The sequence below is a fragment of the Esox lucius genome, chromosome 3, assembly GCF_011004845.1.
Source record: "Esox lucius isolate fEsoLuc1 chromosome 3, fEsoLuc1.pri, whole genome shotgun sequence".
Taxonomy (NCBI): Eukaryota; Metazoa; Chordata; class Actinopteri; order Esociformes; family Esocidae; genus Esox; species Esox lucius.
Window position 1 is genome coordinate 36,164,792 of NC_047571.1, and position 16,338 is coordinate 36,181,129.

Consider the following 16,338-nt stretch of genomic DNA (forward strand, 5'->3'; position numbering starts at 1 on the left):
TCTGTCAGTCTCTGAGCCGTCTCTTCACTAAATTCTGGCACATACACCCCCACACCAATCCTTCCACTCTCCAGATCCTTTGACCCATCTGTATATATCTGGAGAAACGTGTAGTACCCCTCACCAACATACTTTTCCACACATCAACCCATGCACCCCTCATCCCACTCCTTCCTTCCCTGTAACAAACTGACATCCACCTCTGGCTTTGGAAACAACAGTGCGACTGTAGGCCCAACTTCCCAATCACCCACCCAAACACCTTTACCTTGCCCACTTCCCTCTCCCAACAGTCAGCCACAGCCTTGGCTGTTGGATGCCCCTTCACACTCCCCTTTAATCTGACCCAGTACACCGGTGCCAGTTTATCCCGCCTCAGGTCCAGCAGCATCTCCCCAACTTCCACTTGCAAGGCCTCAACTGATGTTGTCTTAAACGCACCTACAGACAGCCGTAACGCAGTCACCTGGACAACATCTAAACATTTCAACACACAGTCATAACGCAGTCGCCTGGACAACATCTAAACATTTCAACACAGTCATAACGCAGTCGCCTGGACCACATCTAGAAATTTCAACACAGTCATAACGCAGTCGCCTGGACCACATCTAGACATTTCAACACAGTCATAACGCAGTCGCCTGGACCACATCTAGAGATTTCAACACAGTCATAACGCAGTCGCCTGGACCACATCTAGACATTTCAACACAGTCATAACGCAGTCGCCTGGACCACATCTAGACATTTCAACACAGTCATAACGCAGTCACCTGGACAACATCTAAACATTTTCAACTAAGAACGTACCTGTTTTCCTCCACCTGTTTGTTATGCTGCTCAATGGAGCGCCTGTATGCACTGTCAACTTGGGCTGGGACATTTACCCTTCCAAGTAAGCCCAATTTCACAGCATTGTCCAGATGACTCCCGCTGCTCTCATGTTTTGCAATCCTCTCAGAAAGATGTTTCAAATCTTTGTAACCCGTCCTCAACCAAGTACCATCTCCACCAAATAGCAGACATGGAAAACAGAAGAGTGCCTTCGTTTGTATGCTAACCGTTAGCCACTTTTTCTTCAAAAACCATTCCATGTTAAACCCATGGTTACTTTTACCTGAAGTTTGAATGATGACATTATCCCGTGGCTGATTGGCACCAAATCGATTTACTTCAAGTTTCTCCTCCAAATAAAGGATTTCAAACTGGTGCTCGAGTATGAAATCCACTTTATTCATTTTCTCAAGTTATCTAGCATTTGTGAAGCTAAAAAGCTAGCTAAGACAATCTACCCTCCTCACTCTTCTTGCCGACTAATGTTGGTGCCAGAAAGACAATCAGGTCTGAAATACGAAATGACGCTGTAGTGGGGCTACCGGCTGTCAGCCCCACATGGCATCAAATTCATGTGATATACATTGATCACACTAAAATTTGAGCATGCGTATTCATATGTTCACACGTACAATGTACATTGCATTGTGAGAGAGGGGCTAGCTCCACATTCACACTTAGCCTATGGCCTACTACTGCGAACTTGAATCGGCAGAACGCAGTCTGAAGCAGCAAGGCAGGGACCAATGAACATGAAATAAAATCCTAATAGAAATTATGCTATATGCTATATTCATAGATAATAAATTATTAATTAAGTAATCTTTGAGAAATAAAAATAACATAATTCTGTTGCAGTTCTTTCTACTGACAGAAAGAACCCCTAATGACCAGTCGCCCCTGGTAGAATAGAAACATATTTTACATATTTGTCACGATTTCAATGAGAAATATGTAGAAATATGAATAAAGGCTTTTCATTCTTTCAATCTGTTTGTGATGAGACTGAAAGGTGTGCCAGTGGACAATTAGTAAGTTCATCCACCTTACAGAGCTGTTTTAATAATCCAGATGGTATGTCAGTCCATAAAATCTACCCTACAGAGCTGTTTTAATAATCCAGATGGTATATCAGTCCATAAACTCCACCCTACAGAGCTGTTTTAATGTTCCAGATGGTATATCAGTCTAAAAACTCCACCCTACAGAGATGTTTTAATACTCAAATCTACATCATTCTATAAACTCCACCAAGATGTTGTAAGGTCTTTTGTTGGCAGATAGCAGGGCCAGCTCCTTGCTTACCGGCTGTTTTAATTCTCCAGTCTATAAACACTAAATGACAGAGCTATTTTAATTCTCCAGTCTATAAACTCTAAATTACAGAGCTGTTTTTAAGCTGTAGTCTATAAACTCTAAATTACAGAGCTGTTTTTAAGCTGTAGTCTATAAACTCTAAATTACAGAGCTGTTTTTAAGCTGTAGTCTATAAACTCTAAATTACAGAGCTCCAGCATGCTGACACCTTTAACACTTCCTTGGCACTGTGTGCACCAATGGTATAGCATCCTAATTATATTGTCTACTACTGGTACATATTCTACTGGTATATAAATATATTAGTACAGTATATAACACTAGATGTACAGTATATTGGAATATTATTCTAATGTTTCAATTGGTAATGCAACTGAAATCTGGGGCGGAATTTGTAGGGGTGGTTTTGAAGTTCAATGAAGGTAGGTCTACTATCTCAGACTTTGAAAGCCCCTGCTATAATTTACTTATTATAATTTACTAAACTTCTGATATAATAGATAACTGGTTTAGCATACTATTCTATTTGTCTTCCATTTGTATAATCTACTACTAGTATAGTATTCAATTCTATTAGCCTTCTATTGGTATTGTCTAATAATGGTAGAGTACACTTTTCAGCCTTCTATTGGTATAGTCTACTACTGGTATGGTATACCATTTTATACTGTTATGGTACTCTATTCTATTAGCCTTCTACTATTGTAGTCTACTGGTATAGTACAGTATTTTATTAACCTTTTATTGGTATAGTCTACTGCTGGTATAGTACAGTTTTCTATTAGCCTTCTATTGATATTGTCTACTGCTGGTATAGTAAACTATTCTATAAGCCTCCTACCACTGGTATAGTACACAATTCTATTAGTCTTCTGTTGGTGTAGTCTACTGGGTATACTCTATTATATTATACTTCTATTGGTGTAGTCTATTATTGGTATAGCACACTATTCTATTAACCTTCTTGGTGTAGTCTACTACTGTATCAGCCTACTTATGGTATGTCCAGAGTAGAGGGTGTCACATCACTGACAACATTGAAAGGAAAGTGGAGTAGAGGTCAAAGAAGGTGGCAGACCGCAAAACATCACGAGAGCTGCAGTTATATACAGTGTATAAAACGTTTCCTGTTCATTGGACAACAGAAATGTCCGACCCCTCTCCATTTGCTAGTACAGCACACTCGCTGATTGTGTGCTACTAGTTTTCACATTGTCCGTTTTTTCTAGTTAGCAAAGTAATCAGGTTTTTTAATGTTTTGAATGTGAGGTTTTGGAGTGTAACGAAATATAAATCCTTTCTATTTATCAGAATGAAAAATAAGTCACATGACCCTGTCTTCGCAATGTCACTATAGTTGCAGCTGGCTGCCCCGCCGTAAACTGACACACGTCACGCAGCAAATGCACAGCCTGGGCCAACTACCACCACTGGCCAAAAAAAAGCTCGGCTTCTGATTACAATTCCTCAGTTTGTGAATGAACGAACCCCATCATTTGAAATTCCTCTATATTCCGACATAAAGTATACTGATTGAGGACCGGATACATTCTGACAACCACAGTTGATTCTCTGTCTGTGTCCTGCAGCTGCTACAACCGAAGGTAACCTGAACCATTATACATTACAGCTTTGATATATGCGGCAGATGTAGCGAGCTTTTTGACTGCGAACGTTGATATCTAGCTATTTTATATCGACGTTACGTCGTAGGTTCGTTTGAATTAAATCAAGTTGTTTTATGTTGGGGTCAGTTGGCTGTTTGCAGTAGCTGTTTTGAAATGTTGTCATGGTTGACAATTGACATGTTGGCTAACAATGTTAGCTAGCAACATAGTTGTCATTTAATTTATCACTTCGGGAATTTATGTGGAATTTGATGTTTACTATTTCAGTAACTAACGAGTTATTTATACAGCTAACGTTAACTATGGAATCGATTATTGCGTAACTAGCTAGATACTTTGACACTACGTCAGCAATTAAATAACTGTTTATAGCGAGCTCACTAAAACGTACGCTGTATCTATCTTTGTATTTATTCGATACATAGATATGATCTAATAGTTAAAGTAATACGTCATAATTTAGCCGGATGTGCTAAGTTTCGGTGGTTAACTAGCTAGCTAGGCAGCACTCTAGTTAGCATAATGCTAAGTAAACGTTATTCTCGTTGGTTCTCTGCCAGGTGCTGCCAACTCAGCACTCGGCAAATTGAACTACTGTATTTCTTGTATAAAATGTCTATTCAAATTCTAGGTGGTATTTTTCTCTTGTTCGTTTGATGGGACGTGATTACTAATAGTAAATTAGTTTTTTCTGTTGTATTTTTCTACCCAAAAAGATCCAGTACTGTAATTTAAGAAAAGTTGTTCTTCTGGCCCCAGACAGGTTTCAGTGACCTAGTTTCTGATTTCTAAGAACTGTTCTTGGGCCTAGCTAGGGAGAGTTCTTGGAATGATACAAGTAACTCAGAATATTACCTCATACATGTTGCACGGACATCTGTCTTAGAGGGAGATTTGTATGTTCTAACTCTAACAAAGAATGGGAAAATGAAGTTACCAAACCACTGTTTTATAGTGCTGTAGGTGGCAAGGTGGACTGGCCTATCTGTTGTTTTTCCCTAAGTAAGCAAGCAAGTTTGTTTATATAGCACAATTCATACATCAAAGCAATTCAATGTGCTTTACAAAGAAAAAATATAAAAAATATATTTGGGTTAACTGTCTGAGCAAGACATCACGAGAGCTGCAGTTATATACAGTGTATAAAACGTTTCCTGTTCATTGGACAACAGAAATGTCCGACCCCTCTCCATGTGCTAGTACAGCACACTCGCTGATTGTGTGCTACTAGTTTTCACATTGTCTGTTTTTTCAACCTGATATTAGACCTGGTTTATGTTATTGTGGAGGGGGTGGTGAAATTAGACCTGGTTTATGTTATTGTGGAGGCAGGATGATATTAGACTTGGTTTATGTTATTGTGGAGGCAGGATGATATTAGACCTGGTTTATGTTATTGTGGAGGCAGGATGATATTAGACCTGGTTTATGTTATTGTGGAGGCAGGATGATATCAGACCTGGTTTATGTTATTGTGGAGGCAGGATGATATTAGACCTGGTTTATGTTATTGTGGTGCAGGATGATATTAGACCTGGTTTATGTTATTGTGGAGGCAGGATGATATTAGACCTGGTTTATGTTATCATGGAGGGGAGGTGCTATTAGATTAAAGTACACTTCAACGAAATGCTTGCGCTTGAGGTCTACGATAGCTGGGAGCTGGGCATCAGTGATGTGCTGGTTTTCACCACCCATTGCAGGGCCTTTTGGTCAACTATGGAGCAACTAAACTACACTGTGGTACAGTAAGTCAGAATGCTCTTGATTGTGCAGCGGTAACATTTCACAAGGAACTTGGAGGAGAGGCAGGCCTTCTTCAGCCTCCTCAAAATGTTCAGGCGCTGCTGTGCCTTTTTGACATGGGCTGAGGTGTTGAGGGTCCAGGAGAGTTCCTCTGAGATGTGGACACCCAGGAATTTGAAGCTGGACACACGCTCCACCTCAGTGCCATTGAACTCTGGCGTGACTGCAGCCTTTAGACATCCTGTAATCCACAATGAGCTCCTTGGTTTTCTTTGAATTGAGGGCCAGGTTGTTGTCAGCGCACCATGCCACCAGTTGCTTGACCTCCTCCCTGTAGGCTGACTCATCATTGTCACTGATCACACCTACCACTGTGGTGTTGTCTGCAAACTTGATGATAGTGTTGGAACTTTGTACAGGAGGGGGCTCAGCTCGCAGCCTTGTGAAACACTGGTGGTCAGGAGACTGGCAGCTGAAATCGTCAGGTATCATCTTGATGTGTAACACAGTCAGGAGGACTTTGGACAGTGGCAACAACAAGTCTTTAGAACCTGTTACTCGGGAGGTGTGGGCCAAGACCTCATGTCCTCCTAAGTTTTGTTTAAGGATTTACAATGGTGAAGGAGAACTGACCCTACTTCCCCAGCTCAATAATATAGCAGTGTAAAACCTTGGGGCTGAGACAGGGGTGTCCAGTGACAATGTGGCCTTATCAGGGGGAGGCCCAAAGGGACACCCACCAACCGCAACCACCCTGAAATGAAGTCCGTGTCAGCAGAGTTCACTCCAATTGCACAATGGGCGCAACGTACAGACAACATCAAGCCAGTGACTCCGCCCCCAAATGGCACTGGAGAGAGGGCATCCCAGTGGCAATGAGAGCCCCTCAATCAAGCCTTTCTGTTCACCTTCACACCCCTGGGCCAGACTACACTTAATCATAGACCATGCTGAAGAGACTTGCACTGAGTCTGCATTTCTAACCTTAATTAGCAGATCATTCCACAGTAGCGGAGCTCTGTGTGAGAAGGCCCTGCCTCCAGCGGTTTGTTTAGAAATTCTAGGTAAAATTAGAAGACCTGCATCTTGCAATCTTAGGTTATGTGTAGGTATGTATGGCTGGATCATTTCAACAAGGTTAGTAGCTCTTGAGATATATATTTTATATGCTCATCAAAGGAGAGGTCAGGGTCAAGGGTAACGCCAAGGTTTCTCACAGTTTTTTGGGAAACGACCATGCAGCCGTCGAGGTTCACAGTGAGATCTGCTAACAACGCTCTTTGTTTTTTGGGGTCCTAAAACGAGCATTTCTGTTTCAGTTCTCCGTAATCCACTTCCTAATATCTGAAACGCATCATCATCAATCATCTATATATACAGCTGTGTGTGATCAGCATAACAGTGAAAATTGACATTTTGATTCCGGAATGACCCAGAGGCAGCATATACACTCACCTAGAGGATTATTAGGAACACCATACTAATACTGTGTTTGACCCCCTTTCGCCTTCAGAACTGCCTTAATTCTACGTGGCATTGATTCAACAAGGAGCTGAAAGCATTCTTTAGAAATGTTGGCCCATATTGATAGGATAGTATCATGCAGTTGATGGAGATTTGTGGGATGGACATCCAGGGCACGAAGCTCCCGTTCCACCACATCCCAAAGATGCTCTATTGGGTTGAGTTCTGGTGACTGTGGGGGCCATTTCAGTACAGTGAACTCATTGTCATGTTCAAGAAACCAATTTGAAATGATTCAAGCTTTGTGACAAGAGGATCAGAGGATGGGTACTTGGTGGTCATAAAGGGATGGACATGGTCAGAAACAATGCTCAGGTAGGCCGTGGCATTTAAACAATGCCCAATTGGCACTAAGGGGCCTAAAGTGCGCCAAGAAAACATCCCCCACACCATTACACCTCCACCACCAGCCTGCACAGTGGTAACAAGGCATGATGGATCCATGTTCTCATTCTGTTTACGTCACCTTCTGACTCTACCATCTGAATGTCTCAACAGAAATCGATACTCATCAGACCAGGCAACATTCTTCCAGTCTTCAACTGTCCAATTTTGGTGAGCTTGTGCAAATTGTAGCCTCTTTTTCCTATTTGTAGTGGAGATGAGTGGTACCCGGTGGGGTCTTCTGCTGTTGTAGTCCATCCGCCTCAAGGTTGTGCGTGTTGTGGCTTCACAAATGCTTTGCTGCATACCTCGGTTGTAACAAGTGGTTATTTCAGTCAAAGTTGCTCTTCTATCAGCTTGAATCAGTCGGCCCATTCTCTAGCATCAACAAGGCATTTTCGCCCACAGGACTGCCGCATACTGGATGTTTTTCCCTTTTCACACCATTCTTTGTAAACCCTAGAAATGGTTGTGCATGAAAATCCCAGTAACTGAGCAGATTGTGAAATACTCAGACCGGCCCGTCTGGCACCAACAACCATGCCTCAAAATTGCTTAAATCACCTTTCTTTCCCCTTCTGACATTCAGTTTGGAGTTCAGGAGATTGTCTTGACCAGGACCACACCCCTAAATGCATTGAAGCAACTGCCATGTGATTGGTTGATTAGATAATTGCATTAATGAGAAATTGAACAGGTGTTCCTAATAATCCTTTAGGTGAGTGTATAGTGAAAACAATATTGGGCCCAAGACTGAGCCTTGAGGTTCACCAAAACATACCTTTGATTTGTCAGTGGACATGCCATCCACACATACGAACTGATATCTTTTCAAATAAATAAGATTGAAACCAGGCTAGAACATGTCTACGTAGCCCAATATGGGTTTCCAGTCTCCCGTAATAGAAGGGAGTGATTAATAGTGTCAACAGAATGGATGCAGAACCTTTGTCCAAGGCCATTAGAAGGTCACTTCTTACCTTCACGAGTGCAGTTTCAGTACTGTGATGAGGTCTGAAACCGGACTGGAGCATTTCCTAAACTGTATTTGTCTTCAGGAAGCCATTCAGTTGTAGGGAAACATATTATTTTTTCAAGATTTTGGGGAGGAATGGGAGGTTCGATATTGGCTTATTATTGTTTAATATATCTGGATCCAGATTAGATGTTTCTAGAGGAGGCTTTATATCTGCTATTTTTTGTGAGTTTGGTACACATCCAGAGGAAAGGGAGTAATAAATTATGTTCAGCATTGGCTGACCTAGCACAGGAAGTAGCTCCTTAAGTAGTTTTGTTAGAATCGGGTTTAGTTGACAATTTGCGGATTTAGAACTCATTAATAATTAAGTGAACATGTTGAGCAATGCAGGATAAAAAATTCAAGTGTCCCCATTGCCTCCAGGACAGAGAAGTTCTGGGTATTCTTAGGACAACTGAGATTTTGAGGACTATAACTATTTAAGGAGGAGGGAGTTATTTCTTTTCATGTATTCATTACTGCTGAAGTGAAAACCCACTTCACTTGTTGAGCGTTGCTTTTTTGTTAACTTTGCAACTGTATGAAATAGAAATTTTTGATTTTTTTTGTTCACCTCAATCAGGTTGGAGAAATAAGCTGATCGAGCAGATGTGAGTGCTTTTTGGTATTGTATTGTATTGTCTATCCAGGCAGTATCTTGTGTCTATCTTAAGATCAAGTATGGTTTTTATGCGATCGCAAGTAATTAGCAATCGCATTCTGTTTTTAATATGCATAGGCTGGTCTATAGGGATCCCGAGGGTGGTTGGTACGATTGACCGTACGCATATCCCCATTAGAGCACCCCTGGGGGAACATGAGGGGGGTTAAGCCTATGTAAATAGGAAGTCATTTCACAGCATTGATGTTTAGGTATTTGATCATTAAATTCATACGTGTAGCCCTACTATCTAAGTGTTTTATGGAGTAGATCTTAAATAATTTACTGAGTAATGACAATCAATTCTGAACCTCTAGGTGGATTTAAACAATAGGCCTGTATTGACTGACCGCATATAACTTACTCACTCTCTATTTGAAAATAATCTTTGAAATATAATCACTGAAAACAATGTTGGAACTTTAAAACGTACATATGTGTTGTTGACACAGTGATTTAATATGTTACGTTCTGAAAATGTTGATCAGTCATTTTTGTCCTAGAAAGTCCTCAACCTCCCTTTTCTGGTGACTGACATAACTGATCATGCTGGGGTCAGTTACCACAGCAACCACTGCTCTTTGGATATTTCTAGGAACTCAGATTTTTATCAGATGTTTTCTATGTCTGGATTGGCTAAGAGTTTGGGGGCATAGTGAGTCATAACCCCATCATGTAGACTTTTGGTTCTGTATGCTACTGTACATGGTTTTATCTGTCTGTAGCATTGCACTGTATAGGGTGTCATCTGTCTGTAGCATTGTACTGTGTAGGGTGTCATCTGTCTGTAGCATTGCACTGTGTAGGGTGTCATCTGTCTGTAGCATTGTACTGTATAGGGTGTCATCTGTCTGTAGCATTGTACTGTGTAGGGTGTCATCTGTCTGTAGCATTGCACTTTGTAGGGTGTCATCTGTCTGTAGCATTGTACTGTGTAGGGTGTCATCTGTCTGTAGCATTGCACTGTGTAGGGTGTCATCTGTCTGTAGCATTGTACTGTATAGGGTGTCATCTGTCTGTAGCATTGTACTGTGTAGGGTGTCATCTGTCTGTAGCATTGCACTTTGTAGGGTGTCATCTGTCTGTAGCATTGCACTGTGTAGGGTGTCATCTGTCTGTAGCATTGTACTGTGTAGGGTGTCATCTGTCTGTAGCATTGTACTGTATAGGGTGTCATCTGTCTGTAGCATTGTACTGTATAGGGTGTCATCTGTCTGTAGCATTGCACTGTGTAAGGTGTCATCTGTCTGTAGCATTGCACTGTGTAGGGTGTCATCTGTCTGTAGCATTGCACTGTGTAGGGTGTCATCTGTCTGTAGCATTGCACTGTGTAGGGTGTCATCTGTCTGTAGCATTGTACTGTGTAGGGTGTCATCTGTCTGTAGCATTGCACTGTATAGGGTGTCATCTGTCTGTAGCATTGTACTGTGGAGGGTGTCATCTGTCTGTAGCATTGTACTGTGGAGGGTGTCATCTGTCTGTAGCATTGCACTGTGGAGGGTGTCATCTGTCTGTAGCATTGTACTGTGTAGGCTGTCATCTGTCTGTAGCATTGTACTGTATAGGGTGTCATCTGTCTGTAGCATTGTACTGTATAGGGTGTCATCTGTCTGTAGCATTGTACTGTATAGGGTGTCATCTGTCTGTAGCATTGTACTGTGTAGGGTGTCATCTGTCTGTAGCATTGCACTGTGTAGGGTGTCATCTGTCTATAGCATTGCACTGTGTAGGGTGTCATCTGTCTGTAGCATTGTACTGTGTAGGGTGTCATCTGTCTGTAGCATTGCACTGTGTAGGGTGTCATCTGTCTGTAGCATTGCACTGTGTAGGGTGTCATCTGTCTGTAGCATTGCACTGTGTAGGGTGTCATCTGTCTGTAGCATTGTACTGTGTAGGGTGTCATCTGTCTGTAGCATTGTACTGTGTAGGGTGTCATCTGTCTGTAGCATTGTACTGTGTAGGGTGTCATCTGTCTGTAGCATTGCACTGTGTAGGGTGTCATCTGTCTGTAGCATTGTACTGTGTAGGGTGTCATCTGTCTGTAGCATTGCACTGTGTAGGGTGTCATCTGTCTGTAGCATTGCACTGTGTAGGGTGTCATCTGTCTGTAGCATTGTACTGTGTAGGGTGTCATCTGTCTGTAGCATTGTACTGTATAGGGTGTCATCTGTCTGTAGCATTGCACTGTGTAGGGTGTCATCTGTCTGTAGCATTGCACTGTGTAGGGTGTCATGCCAGACATGGTCAATGTGACATTCTGTAATGGGCTCTGTGCCAGGGGCCTTCCCTTTTTCTTCTTATCAGAGCAACAACCCTTCATAGGAACTCACCCTCTAATCAGACACTAACACAACCAGTCCTCATTTGCTACCTCACAGCTTTAGCTCGCCTGATTGGCTGAATGGTTAGCAGTGGTCCAGTAGGAGTAGAGCCTCTCTGACTGGCATGTTGTTGTTCTTTCAGTATTTCAGGGCAGGTAGTACAGTGTTTATGGTTGACATGGCTGGGAGGGACAGACTTTCTGTACAGATTAAAGGTTGAGGACAGGATGAAGATTTCTAATGTAGCAGATTGTTGATAACACAGGATAGTAACACCTGAACACACCTGCATGCTGCCTGAGGCACTGGGACAATCTGGAAATGGTCAGAGATTAATCCAGATTATATTGTAATAAAGACTGACTGTGATGGACGTGAAAGTCAGTTATGAAGAGACTTGATTATTAAAGTACATTCAAACAATATGATCAGACTCTTAACATCATGAAGCGTCAGCTGTCGTGTCCGAACCTGGAGCCGCTGGGGATTTACACTGAGTCATCCTCTAGAAGGTCCTCTTCTTTCCTGGTGAGTCTGAAGTCAGGATTGCAGGGAGTATGCGTTTGATTAGGTTTATGTTGGGTTAAGATTAGTTTGGGTTAGGTAAGCGTTATGTTGGGTTAGAGTTTCAAATTTTGATTGGGGCTATATTGGTCAGGGTTAGGGCTGTATCTTGTGCTGTCAGTGGTCTACACTGGTGCACTAAATGGGAAAAATTCCTTCTGAAATTAGAGCATTCATCCTGGCGGCTCTGACCTGACTGGAACTGGTGTTGTGAGGACCCTTCAGTGTTCTATGACTCCTCCTCTATGTTCCTCATTCTGCCGTAAATGTCTGTGTTGGAGCTGTGTTCCATCTCTTACATGTTGTTCAGCAAGCAGCATATTTTACTGACATCTCAAAGTCTTCAATCAACCAGGTTCTGAACTCTTCAACGTTTGTTTCAGGCTGAAGATTTATTTCATTTGAAATGTTTTTGTAGATCCTTCAGTCAAATTCATAATATTTTTAAGTCTTTAGGATTAAATTGTACAATGAAAATGTACAATGATCTAAAAATGTCACATGGTATTTTTATCTTAACCATGGTTTCCTCTTATGTGCTTGTTTGTAGAATCAGGATGTGGTATGATATTTTGTAGCTGTACAGTTTATGACTGGAGATAAGAATGTTCCTGAGATATTGATGTAGAAGGTCATTCTAAAGGTTGCTTCTGCACTTTCTTTTCTCCTGTGACCAACCTTTCCTGAATGGAAGTGGCTGAAATTTCTTCAATCAGTCAATAGTTTCTTGTTGTTGACATCTCTTCCCCACCTCAACACTCCCCATCTGTCATTTTAAACTGTCTCTGCATTCTTGGAGAATCCTTTCTGTCCTATATTGCCGATAACGGAACATTTGCTGACTCTTAATGGAACTCCACCCCTGTTAAACATGTACATTACTTTAAACCATTGAATGTAGCCTTCACCAGTTATACTGTCCAACACTGTTTCTATTAAACTAACCATGAACCAGGGGTTAGATGTATGCGTTTTTGGTATAAAGATCATTTCCAGCTAGTGTAGACTATATAACAACACTCAATATGTATAAGTATAAGTCCAGTATAAGTCGTTGTAGGCAATAAGTCAGATTTTCCCATATCAAGAACGCACTGATGTTTTGTCAGGGTGCTGTGATTGTGTGGTGACAGACTCTGGCAGTGAGTTCAAATATAATAAAACATTGTTTATGACATTGATATCTTTCTCATCATTCCCTATAGTTACAGACAAAGAACTCTTGAGGAAATAAGTTGAATCAAAGAAAGATTTGGGCTCACATGTCTTCAGCATTTATTTCCCCATTCGGGCCCTAGAGAGAGAGAGCATTAGCTGAGGGCTTATAGACTACTGTAATAGAGTAACCCTTCTTAAGTGCGTCCCTGTCCTGTATGTTCTTCTGTTGCTTAGTGTTTTGTTATGATTCTTGACATTATATGAAATCTACATTTTAATTATAAATATTTAGGCTGCAGCAATTAGGGCTGCAATAATCAATTTAGCCAATATAGACTGACATCAGATCTTTCCCCTATAGACTGACATCCGACCCGTCCGCTGTAAACTGATATTAGACCCGTCCTCTGTCCCCTATAGACTGATATTAGACCTGTCCCCTGTAGACTGTCACCAGACCCGTCCTCTGTCCTCTATAGCCTGTCACCAGACCGTCCTCTGTCCTCTATAGCCTGTCACCAGACCCGTCCTCTGTCCTCTATAGCCTGTCACCAGACCCGTCCTCTGTCCTCTATTGACTGACACCAGACCCATTCTCTGTCCCCTATAGACTGACACGACCCGTTCTCTGTCCCCTGTAGACTGTCACCAGACCCGTCCTCTGTCCCTTATAGCCTGTCACCAGACCCGTCCTCTATTGACTGACACCAGACCCGTCCTCTGTCCCCTATAGACTGACACGACCCACCCTCTGTCCCCTGTAGACTGATATTAGACCCATCCTCTGTCCCTTATAGCCTGTCACCAGACCCGTCCTCTGTCCCTTATAGCCTGTCACCAGACCCGTCCTCTGTCCCCTGTAGACTGTCACCAGACCCGTCCCCTGTAGACTGTCACCAGACCCGTCCTCTGTCCCTTATAGCCTGTCACCAGACCCGTCCTCTGTCCCCTGTAGACTGTCACCAGACCCGTCCCCTGTAGACTGTCACCAGACCCGTCCTCTGTCCTCTATTGACTGACACCAGACCCGTTCTCTGTCCCCTATAGACTGACACCAGACCCGTTCTCTGTCCCCTATAGACTGACACGACCCGTTCTCTGTCCCCTATAGACTGACACGACCCGTCTTCTATCCCCTATAGACTGTCACCAGACCCGTCCTCTGTCCCCTGTAGACTGTCACCAGACCCGTCCTCTATTGACTGACACCAGACCCGTCCTCTGTCCCCTATAGACTGACACCACCCACCCTCTGTCCCCTGTAGACTGATATTAGACCCGTCCTCTGTCCCCTGTAGACTGATATTAGACCCGTCCTCTGTCCCTTATAGCCTGTCACCAGACCCGTCCTCTGTCCCTTATAGCCTGTCACCAGACCCGTCCTCTGTCCCTTATAGCCTGTCACCAGACCCGTCCTCTGTCCCTTATAGCCTTTCACCAGACCCGTCCTCTGTCCCTTATAGCCTGTCACTAGACCCGTCCTCTGTCCCCTGTAGACTGTCACCAGACCCGTCCTCTGTCCCCTGTAGACTGTCACCAGACCCGTCCCCTGTAGACTGTCACCAGACCCGTCCCCTGTAGACTGTCACCAGACCCGTCCCCTGTAGACTGTCACCAGACCCGTCCCCTGTAGACTGACACCAGACCCGTCCTCTGTCCCCTATTGACTGACACCAGACCCGTCCTCTGTCCCCTATAGACTGACACCAGACCCATCCTCTGTCCCCTATAGACTGACACCAGACCCATCCTCTGTCCCCTGTAGACTGACACCAGACCCGTCCTCTGTCCCCTGTAGACTGACACCAGACCCGTCCTCTGTCCCCTGTAGACCGACACGACCCCTCCTCTGTCCCCTGTAGACCGACACGACCCCTCCTCTGTCCCCTGTAGACCGACACGACCCCTCCTCTGTCCCCTGTAGACCGACACGACCCGTCCTCTGTCTCCTGTAGACCGTCACCAGACCTGTCCTCTGTCCCCTGTAGACCGTCACCAGACCCGTCCTCTGTCCCCTGTAGACCGTCACCAGATCCGTCCTCTATTCACTGACACCAGACCCGTCCTCTGTCCCCTATAGACTGACACGACCTGTCCTCTGTCCCCTGTAGACTGATATTAGACCCGTCCTCTGTCCCCTGTAGACTGATATTAAACCCGTCCTCTGTCCTCTATTGACTGACACCAGACCCGTCCTCTGTCCTCTATTGACTGACACCAGACCCATTCTCTGTCCCCTATAGACTGACATGACCCATCGTCTGTCCCCTATAGACTGACACGACCCGTCCTCTGTCCCATATAGACTGACACTATGAACTACGTGGGTCAGCTAGCAGGCCAGGTGCTGGTGACGGTCAAGGAGTTGTACAAAGGGATCAACCAGGCCACACTGTCGGGCTGCATTGATGTGGTTGTGGTCAAACAGAGAGATGGGACCTACCAGTGCTCTCCGTTCCATGTCCGCTTTGGCAAGCTGGGAGTCCTGCGCTCTAAGGAGAAAGTGGTAAGTGCAGTTTTTAAGTAACAGCTTCAGTTAACTGTGAAAAGCATTAGAATAATGAACCTTTTGTTTCAGGATGTCATCTATGCTAAGTCAAAATTATTAGGTGATACATGAAATTTAGGTTAACAGGGGGATGAAGTAGAGCTATTCAATTTGCATAAAATATTGAATTGTGATTTTTATTGCCTTTATAATGCATTTATGATTTTTATTTGCCATTTAAACAGTGTAGACACTTCTAAGAGGTCATAGCAATCATAGCTTATATACTATTCTATTAAATTGAATGAAAAATAGTTCAAATTAAAGGTGCAACGTCTATCTGACATTTTGTAGTATGTACTCATTACAACCTGAACCTGTCTGACGTGTTGTAGCATGTACTCATTACAACCTCTGTCTGACGTGTTGTAGCATGTACTCATTACAACCTCTGTCTGACGTGTTGTAGCATGTACTCATTACAACCTCTGTCTGACGTGTTGTAGCATGTACTCATTACAACCTCTGTCTGACGTGTTGTAGCATGTACTCATTACAACCTCTGTCTGACGTGTTGTAGCATGTACTCATTACAACCTCTGTCTGACGTGTTGTAGTATGTACTCATTACAACCTCTGTCTGACGTGTTGTAGTATGTACTCATTACAACCTCTGTCTGACGTGTTGTAGT

At 43.2% G+C, this 16,338-nt stretch overlaps 1 protein-coding gene across 4 annotated transcripts in view; it reads left to right on the plus strand.

Annotated features, from left to right (window-relative positions):
* Positions 1-3,523: 3,523 nt before the first annotated feature.
* lpin2 (lipin 2) overlaps positions 3,524-16,338 on the plus strand; it is a 34,628-nt gene continuing 21,813 nt past the window's right edge. For 3 of the 4 annotated variants that reach the window (XM_013131722.4, XM_029119013.2, XM_029119014.2), the window contains exons 1-2: positions 11,248-11,964; positions 15,464-15,664. In XM_013131722.4, the coding sequence (XP_012987176.2) occupies positions 11,881-11,964; positions 15,464-15,664 (285 nt within the window). In that variant the 5' untranslated portion in view covers positions 11,248-11,880. Of the gene's footprint in view, positions 3,759-11,247; positions 11,965-15,463; positions 15,665-16,338 lie in introns of those variants that run through there. The other variant, XM_029119015.2, reaches the window with a different exon arrangement.